Source organism: Centroberyx affinis, unplaced genomic scaffold (genome assembly GCF_046629955.1).
Source record: "Centroberyx affinis isolate AG114_WGS23_722 - 3 ecotype Tasmania unplaced genomic scaffold, CSIRO-AGI_Caff_v1 ptg004204l_1, whole genome shotgun sequence".
NCBI classification, from domain to species: domain Eukaryota; kingdom Metazoa; phylum Chordata; class Actinopteri; order Beryciformes; family Berycidae; genus Centroberyx; species Centroberyx affinis.
The window spans coordinates 721,355-731,439 of NW_027281952.1; the positions used below are offsets into that span (position 1 = coordinate 721,355).

General features: G+C 36.8%; 1 protein-coding gene across 1 annotated transcript; it reads right to left on the reverse strand.

Annotated features, from left to right (window-relative positions):
* Positions 1–1,789: 1,789 nt before the first annotated feature.
* Positions 1,790–8,984, reverse strand: LOC139664223 (solute carrier family 22 member 13-like). The gene is made up of 10 exons (XM_071542974.1): positions 8,610–8,984; positions 8,372–8,475; positions 8,127–8,281; positions 7,427–7,595; positions 7,196–7,316; positions 6,436–6,530; positions 3,121–3,332; positions 2,935–3,043; positions 1,977–2,183; positions 1,790–1,865 (listed from the first exon to the last, which is right to left on the reverse strand). Exons 1-10 carry the CDS (start codon positions 8,982–8,984, stop codon positions 1,790–1,792), a joined length of 1,623 nt encoding a protein of 540 aa, XP_071399075.1.
* Between the last annotated feature and the right edge of the window lie 1,101 nt (positions 8,985–10,085).

Here is a 10,085-nt window from a genome sequence, read left to right on the forward strand (position 1 = left end):
TCAGACCATAAACCGTCAGCCTTTCCTGATGATATCTTTGGGATTAATGACATCTCAAGTAGTGCAGATGTTTTTACAGTGCTACCATGCAGTCAAGCCAATTCCAATACATTGAGTGATTTCCTTGGGTCAGACACGTCATCTATTGCTACCCCTTCAGTTCAGAGGGATCTTTTTGCTGAAAACATATTTACATCAGAAGCAGAAATGGTGGCAATGTCTGAACCAAGCGATGCAAATCCATTTATGGACAGTCCTTTAGGGGCTGTAAACAGTAATGTTGAGCAAGTAACAGAAAATACTGTCACAAACAATAGCTGGATGGATGACTTGCTTGGGTAATAGCAACAATGTGTATAGATATTGTAATGCAATGTACAAGGAACAGAGAAACCATCGTATGTGGTTAACCCAAATGTGTGTATAAATATGAAGAACCACAAAACATTTAATCAGTAAAATATTGCATTCATTTAGCTTTGCATTGTACTACTATTTTCACTGGTGTTCCTTTTTTTCAGTAATTAAGCGATTCATGAACAGAATGAGGAAGATAGACACACTGATAGTATTTTTATGTACTGCCAATAAAAATGACAACTCTCCATTGGAGCTGCAAAATCAATTGTTTTTTAATTAAATTAACATGATTTTCTTCAAAAACATTTATCAAGAAAAGCTAACTTTTTCCCCAAAGAATAATAGTATATATTTCAAGGTGATTGTGCATGAGTGGATAAGTAATAAATGAAGTTCATGAGTAAGAAATAGGTGCAATTAAATACTCTTAATTTGACTTTGAAATGCTATCTGTATACATTCTAGAAAATAAGACTGTTTGAATATGTTGATGTAAAAATAATTTGTTCACAATATGCATTAATAAATATCTGTAATAAAATCTCACAATTTTCCAAAATACAAATTTGAACTTTCCTCATGTTGCATTGTTCTAATAAATTACCATCACACTCTTCGCTGAAGTTTTGTTTGTTGGCCCTTTAAAGCAGAGCCTGGGCTTAGGCTAGTAATATCGATGAATAGATCATAAATCATGCATAATGATAAGAAGACAATACAGGGTTAATTAGTATAAAGAGTTTGATATAATGGGTTAATTACTTTGAAGAATGGGCATAATTATATGTAATACGCAGCCTGCAAGCTAACACAGACACAGACAGTTGAGAGATACAGAAATTTTTGAGGTGATTTATAGATGCATCTTCACATTATACTGTATCACACTGTCTCAAAACCAAATGATTCATTATTGTATTATATATTTATTTAAAAATGATTCAACTATCATTTAGGCAGCATAAGGAGGCTCAATCATGTTGTATAAATCTGGATCATCAGTAACACTTGGTTAGACCACTTTATCACGTACCCTGTAACCTTTTGGTCTATTGGTATTATCACAGAATCACTGAAGAACCATACATAGAACCAATAATGTTTCAACTTCGACCTTTTACAAAACTACACAGAATCATTATTAGTTCTAAATGGAACAACTAGAGGCTAAAGGAACTGCAAAAGGTTTTTCAAATAAATTAAGAGCAATGGTTCCACAAAGCAACATTAAACCCATAAAGTGCCTCTGAAGTGTAATTCCAGCCAACATATGAATAGTTATTAATGAGAACAAAAATATTTTTGAAATTTTGATCGTGAAATATCCTAATCAACATTTCTCAATGTGTGAGAAAATTTTTATATTAACAGACATATTTTACAGATAAAGATCAATGACCACCCCGAGACTAAACCCTCAGACACATTTCTATAGTTTGGTTGATTGTTGATATTGACAGTTGTCCATTTCATAGTCACTTGCTGTGTTCATGGAGGTCATATTTCTGAAAAAGCAACAGGACACATAAGGGGTATAATTCATAAGGACAGCTAAGAGATACAGTATATACCTGTATGACATATGTATAATAATGAAGATATATTTTCATTGTCACCTGTTGCCCTCAGCCTCATCAGTTGAATCAGGTAGCTCTGTTCTCCTTGTCTCAGGAAGCAGGAGGGTGAGAGCCCCGCTGATCATTAAAAGGCTGCTGAAGACAATGGTGGGTGCGGCCCAGTGATATATGGCCAACATGTTGAGCAATGGAGACAACAACCCTCCTGTTCTCATTGTTACGGTCCCTAATCCTGCAGCTGTTTGTCTGATAAAGAGGAGGGAAAATACAATTGATTACAATGACACTTACAGACCTGGGTCAAATAGTATTTGCAAATCGTTTTTGATTTTTAACATGCATTGACAACCACATTGATGGAGGATGTCACATTAGAACAACTCAGAAAGTGTTTTTAAGTCGTATCAAAAAATATACTAAATATGCTCTCAAATGATTTCTTGTGATTGTGTAAACTTTCCAGTACTCATTGTGCCATCTATCAGGCTGCTAACTAGGTTAAAACAAATACCATTAAAAAGTATTTTGAATTCGACATATAGGCAGTGCAGGCAGTGCAGCTGCACTGGGGCCCGTGACTGAGAGGGCCTGTGTGGCCCGTGCATTGTTTGCACAACTCTAGGCTCGTTGGACGCCATTAAAATAACCCCTTTTCAAGGGGATTTGGGATTTCTGATGGGCCGCCATGCCAGAAGGTTATATTTTCCGAATTGGATCGGTGCAGAATGCCCACCCTGTCTCATTGTGTTTTTGATATGATGTGGGCAAAACTGCTGCGCAAAACAGTATAGGCCTACAATATGTGCTGCCGTGCCAAACCATGAATCTTTTGTTTTTCAGTCTGATGTGTTGTCTGTTCCTCTGTTACTGATGCATGAGTAGCATATACGCCTTAGCTATAGTTATGTAGCCTAAATACAGTGTATCAACTATAGTTAGTTGCTTTGTTGACTTGTTGATTTGATTCTGTGTCCCAACATGAACTGTCAACACCTACCTAACAGATGTTGGGAACAACTCCTGAATGTAGACATTGCATATGGAAATAGACCCAATCATGAAAAAACGTCCTGCAATAACTAAGGATGTAACAGCAATGGCACGTTCTGAAATAAAAAACAGAGTGATAAATAAAGCAAAAACATGAAATAATCCTTCTGCTAAATTCTGCCAAGTGTCTTACCTTGAACAGCTAGGGTGAGCATGCACAAGAATCCCAAAATCACAAGTGCTGACATTAGTAGTACTTTTCTCCCCAAAACTTCTAACAGCCAGATGCAAAGTAAATGAGCTGGTAGTTCAATGAGACCAAACATAAGCTGCGTCAAGAAGATGTCCAATCCAAAGTTTCCCATGTTGAAGTAAACGCAGTAGTAGGAAAGATTCAATGAAAACCTTAGATTTTAAACAGGAAAAAAATGTATTAGTCATGCAGAGATGAGCAGGACACCTTACATGAACTCCACCATTTCATGCCTCATTCATGTATGTTGATACTGATTGTCAGGTTTCATGTCATTTGTGAAATGACAATGGAACAGTGTCAATTTGAGTGCAAATTCCAAAATAAAAGTCTGAGTAATTGCCATTGTTAACTGAAAAACATGCATTATGGTTAGCAATAAGAATGTGTTATAAAACTGTTTGTCAGACATTGTATGTTGCTTTAATGAATGCCACCACCCCTCCCCTCTGGCAAATGTAATCGCATGTTGCTCTTCAGTGGTCTTGTGTTCACAATTCAACTATTTATGAATGAATGAATGAGTGAATTATTTTTTTTAATTTTCGTGTCATACCATATAAATGGCCCATCCCACATGGGATTACATGACACACAATTACAAGAACATATAAAACACAGACTTCCAGGTCACTCAACAGCACAAACTAATATAAGACAGCTAATATAATACAAAGCAACTACTTATACAACATGTATTTTTTGAGTGTCCATGCTTTATCTAAATAGTCAGCAAAAGCCGAGTCTTCCATCAATAAATAATCAAGATCTTCTCTATTGATCTTATTAAACAAACAAATTCTGTAGTCAAGGGACAATATAAAACAAAATGCATTTCATTTTCAATTTCATTTAACAAACATAAATGACAAACTCTGTATCCTGGTCATCATTATATTTCACATAGTTTTCAGTACTGAACTAATTTTTAATCAAACCATAAGTTCTGACTTTTGGTTTAATCCATATCTCCATAAGCCATTTAGCTTCTGCTTATATACGTAAATACGCAGTGTTGAGAACAGAACATGGGGAAGCATCCTTCACTCCTCTGTCTGAATGTTTCTTACTTGCCATGTAAGGTAACGTACGTGTCTTTCTATCTAGGCATGATGTTCTCATGGCTATTAGCTAATGGTAGGTTAGCAGTTGATTATATAGCTACTGTTAGCACTAGCTAGCTACATAGGTTTCATACTACAATCAATCCATGCAGCCCTATACCTGATCACTATATCCTGTTCCTACCACCATTTTTTTAAATTTTTTTTTTTAGGCATTTTATGCTTTTTTATTTTTGATAGAGACAGTGTGAGAGAGAGACAGGAAGGTATGGGAGAGAGAGGGGAGGATGCAGCAAATGACCGTGGGCCGGATTCGAACCCGAGTCGCTGCAGGAAGGACTGAGCCTTATGCGGTACGCGCTCGACTCGGTGAGCACCGGGGTGCCCCCTACCACCATTTTTAAAACCATTTTTAACTGTGTGGATGAGGAGGTCTTGGGTGTTGTTAATTATTCTCTACATCTAGGCCTTTTAACTGCTGCACTGAAGACCACTATGGTTAAGCCCATTTAACAGAAAATAAACTTAGACCCTCATCCCCTAACAATTTTAGACCAATGTCAAACCTTCAATTTTTAAATAAGATTTTAGAGAAATTGTTTTTTAAACAATTAAATCACTTTTTAAGCTCATGGTTGGAAATGTTCCAATCAGGTTTCTGGGTCCATTACAGCACCGAGACAGCCCTAGTTAAGCTACTCAATGATATCAGAGTCGGTCTAGATGCCAAGAAACTTTCCGCTCTGTTACTACTAGATTTGAATGCGGCATTTGACACTGTGGATCACACTATTCTTATAGAGAGATTAATAATAAATAAATACATTGGCCTCGCAGGCAATGTCCTCGCCTGGCTACATTCCTACCTCTCCCAGAGAGAATGTTTTGTGGCCTTGGACGAATTCTCATCTGAAATAGCGGTGTGCCTCAATTTTGGGTCCTTTAATTTTTATTGCTTCCCCTCAGTGGGGTCATTAGGAGGGGCATGGCATTTCCTTACACAGCTATGCTGATGACACTCAAATATATGCTGCTGTGTCCCCTGATGACACTAGGTCTATTGGTTCTCTTATTAACTGCATTTTAATGCTTAGATGTCCAAGAACTTTCTGCAGCTCAACCAGGACAAAACCTAAGTGCTTGTTATTGGTTCTACCATTTAAAGAACATTGCCAGAGTAATTATTGCAATTAGTTCAAAAAGCTGCTGCTAGAGTGCTAACTAGAACCAGAAAGAGTGCACACATTACTCCTTTTTTTAAATTAGTTACTTGTCCATGTTTGTATTGATTTTTTAATTATTTTATTATTTTTTAAATCACTGCATGGGCTTACATCAAGTCATATTTCTGATCTGTTTTTAAGTTATGAACCGGTAAGACCCCTCAGGTCATCTGGGAATATCCTGCTAACTGTTCCAAAAAGCAGGACAAACACCTTTGGAGAGGCGGCATTTAATAGCTATAGCCCTATACGGTGGAATAGCCTCCCAGAGGATCACAGGAAAGTAGATAATATTTATATTTTTAAACACCAACCAGGATAACCCTAACACTAGCTCAAAACCTACCTTTTTGCTCTGGCTTTAACTAGGTGTGTGGTGTAATATTTTAGTTAATCTTATTTTTAGTCTTTTGTATTATTTTATATTGTATCTAATTTTATTCTTTTGTTTTATCTCTAACTATACTGCTGTAACCTGTCCATTTCCTGTCACTGGAAAGCACATTGAATTGAATTTACTTGTACAACAGCTAACCAACTGGCTAACAAGCTGTGCGCAGTGCATCAGTTGAATTGCTCCAAATCCAAGGCAAAGAAGAGGAGGAGAAGTGTCCGAAAACCAGCTTCACAAACAAATTTTCATGGCTAAACCCAAACAATGGTTTTAAGTTAAAATGGCTTATTATTATATAAAAAAAAAATTAAATAAATTGACAATACTGTTCCACTGCTATATCATAATGACGCAAGTATTACATGGACACCTAATGACAATTTCTCATAAGGACTGAGTCAGTGTTCATGAATCTCCCATGTACCTGTTAGGAAGCTGTTGTTTAAAGTGTAATGTATTATAGACCATAATTTATGTTAAGCGCTACCATAACATTACAACATTACAACATTTTCATTTACTTTAAATGGTTTATTTTCCCCATCATTTATTAAGTTATTGGAGTTTAACTTACCATGCCAACGTTATAATCAAGAAATGCTTTCTAAGAACAGGTGATCTGATAAGAACTCTTATGCCTCCTTTCTCCACAGTTTTTTTCACAACAATCTGTAATAGAAATATCTTATGTAGCACTGAAAGTTTTTTCACTATCAACTACACACCATCTGTTTGCTATTTAATATTTAATCATATTAATATTTTAGCAGAAACAGATCAAGTATTAATTTAATGTCAAAGTAATAATTAGGTAGTTGGGTATAACTTCAAATCACTGCTGTAAATCACAATAAAAATCACAATAAATGCACACCTGTGACCACAACAGTTTTTTTTAGGCATTTTATGCTTTATTGACAGAGAGATAGTGTGAGAGAGAGACAGGAAAGCATGGGAGAGAGAGAGGAGAGGACATGCAGCAAATAACTGCGGGCTGTATTCGAACCCGGGTCGCTGCGGGAAGGACTGAGCTTTATGCAGTACGCGCTCTACTCAGTGAGCCACCAGACATGTAACATCCTCTTTAAAGAGGGAAGTAACTCGGTTTATTGGAAATGGCAACTATTTCAACCACTGTCTTTGTTTACCATAATTATACCAAGGTATCACAATTAACTTGCCAATGATATATTGATGTTTAAAAATGCTACATGTCGCACCTTTAAATAAAGTATTAGCAATGTACTGTTTATAGGACGTGGCACAAGGAAGTATAAACTTAGACAACCACTATTAATAATGTAAAGACAAAAGTTCTTGTGAAGGCACAGTACCTTTTCCAACAGAGAGTCTGGAACAGTGCGTTTGTTGATTGCTGCTACCTTGAGAATCAACTGTTTAGCTTCTGCTGTCCTTCCTCTGTCCATCAACCATCTGGCAGACTCTGGAATAAACCTGATAGAAACAAGCATGTACATGAGTAAAATGACACTTCGTAATAATCTACAATTTTACTGTAAAACACTAAAGGGTCCTCAAAAAAACACTATGTGAAAAATGCACACCATATGTAAATAACAACAGCAGCAACTAGTGCTGCTGTGATCAGCTGGGCCAGTCTCCAGTCACGGATGAAGTAGATCATGCCAGCAAGGATGCACTGGCCGAACGCACCACATATCAAACACACACATGCTCCCAATGATCGCTTGGTCACCCCAATCCATTCAGTGGCTGCAGGGAAGAAAATATACAATTTATGTTTTTTAACTTTGTTTCAAGAAAAAAGAAAATGAGAGCTGAGATTAAAGCCTAGTAAAGATACAAAAAATACCAACCTTAGAATGTGATTTTAACTTGAAATGACATATGAATATCAAAATGATCTCAACACATTTCAAGTCAAAACTATTTACATTTTAATAATGAAACCCTTGTATTCTCTTCATGCTCTTTCTCTACGAAAGCCTCCTACTATACAGGTCACCTGTGTTTTGTTTTTTTGTACCACACCAAATTTAATCATATTGTGCCACCTTGTGTAGATGTTTATGTTTTAGAGATATCATAATATCTAATTAGCAAACTCATTGTTATATTATCTCCTGACTTGTATTACTACTTTAAATTATGTTATTGTTATCTCTTCATCTTTGGTCAGTTTTACTGTATATCTTTCTATGGAGCAATATAACAGCAAACAGCTGCCTAAACAATAACTTGCTGAAAACTGCACTTCCAAATGAGTAAATGGATATACTGTACCCAATACAATAGAGTTGACTCGAAAGCCTCCACCTCCAACCCCCGCCATAAACTGTGACGCTAAATATAAGTAGAAGTTGGGACACAGCCCTGTTGTTACAGTAAATATGAACATCACAACCACTGGAATTTGTGTTGCTCGTTTGCGGCCAAGCCTGGAAGACACAGAGATTGATCATTGAACAAAATGATACATCAAAGATCAAGGAAACAATTACCACTTACCACTTTGAAAATACACTCACGATTCAGCAAAAGGTCCAAATAAGAGAGAACCAACAAGAACACCAGCCATCAACACTGTTTGTGCCAGTTCCACCAGGTTTGCTTTGTCACAAACTAGATCAAACTGTAAAAAATAGAAACCCGACATCAATACAACTGGTTAATAAAAGATACTGTGTGGTATATTGAAAAGGATTTTATGAGCATAATTTAATACTTGAACATTAATATCAAAGAGTCACACTCAGTCCAGCTTACATCAGTGACTACGGTGGCTTCATAGAGACTCTTCTTGTACACCCATCCTTTCTGGCACCCTGTGGTCTCATTGAGTCCATACTCCCTGATGGCATCAATGTCCCAGTCCACAGGGACAAACATCTGACACCTACTGAAGGTCCCATCCTTCTCCCGGGGCAGAGTCAAGTTCAGCTGCTCATCTGTGGTTAGGTTAGGACCAGCACTGAGGATCCAGTCTGTGTTACAGTGTCGGCCTGGCTCTGACTGGACAAAGAGCAAGCTTGCAAAGTAAAAAGGCATGAAAAGATTTGGGAAAGAAAGAGCAAAAAGAGTGAGCCACTGGAATAATCCAAACTCTCCGATAGTCCTCAGAATCTCTCCAAAATCAGCCATGTTGATTTGATTTTCTTTTCTTTTATTTGGATCTCTTTTAGCCCAAGGGATATCTTCCAAGACTGCTGATTATCTCCTTTGTGTTGCTTTGTGGAAAAAGACTACCACAGGATTGCCTTTAAACAGTGTCCATTAATGTTTAACCCCAGTGTTTTATATTTCAGCAAGCAGATGACTATTTTACTCCATTGACCTGAAGTGCAGTAAACTAGACAAACTTTAATATGCTCTGCATTCACCATTCATGTTCGTTATCATGTTCGTTGGGTGACAACCTTGTATCTCCAAAATGTTGACTTCTCAGGAACTAAGAAAAACAGCCTTACCTTGAGCTTGACCACCATGCATTTTTTACTATAGTTTATCCGATGGGTTTTTGGATGGTTTTCATAAACTCAGTGTTGACGAATTTTCTCAACCCACAGAAGACCAAGTAATCCTTCAATTGAAGTGAAAACATGAAAATCACTAAACTGGAGTTATGGGGTTTTCACATGACAACAGCAGTTTCCTTTTGCAGGCTGTTGTTTGATATGACCATAACATATACTGTAGTGTTGTTTAAATAACAGTATCATATGCACATACATTTTATTGGTGCTTTAGAATAGACATTTCATAAAACTAAAACGTTTGGTATTAACCTTTGAGATTCAAGTCTCTGTGTAGACACACTCAAACTGAAGATAACTCAGTTGCATAATATGCAATAGATAACATTGCACAAAAGGTCAATGACGGACACTGCTGTATGGAATGCTGCCTCTATGGAACGCTGAAAGTGCAACAATGATAAATAAATGAATAAAAGAATATATAAATAAATATATGAATAAAAAAACAATTGGGAAATCGATACAAAACACGCACAGATCCTGTACAGACCCACGGCGCGTGATCAATTCTATGCACTGAAGCACTGCGACACGGTTAAATTACCTAATTCCACTAACGTTACTTAAATACCATAAGATAATGTTAAAGGCACCTACCGTTCAAGTTTGTAGGGAAGCGAAGATGAGTTACTGTCTGCAAATCCTCGTTACTAACTGTGGAATGGTAAGCGTAACTTTTGTTTTCACAACGGGAGACTCTGTGGAT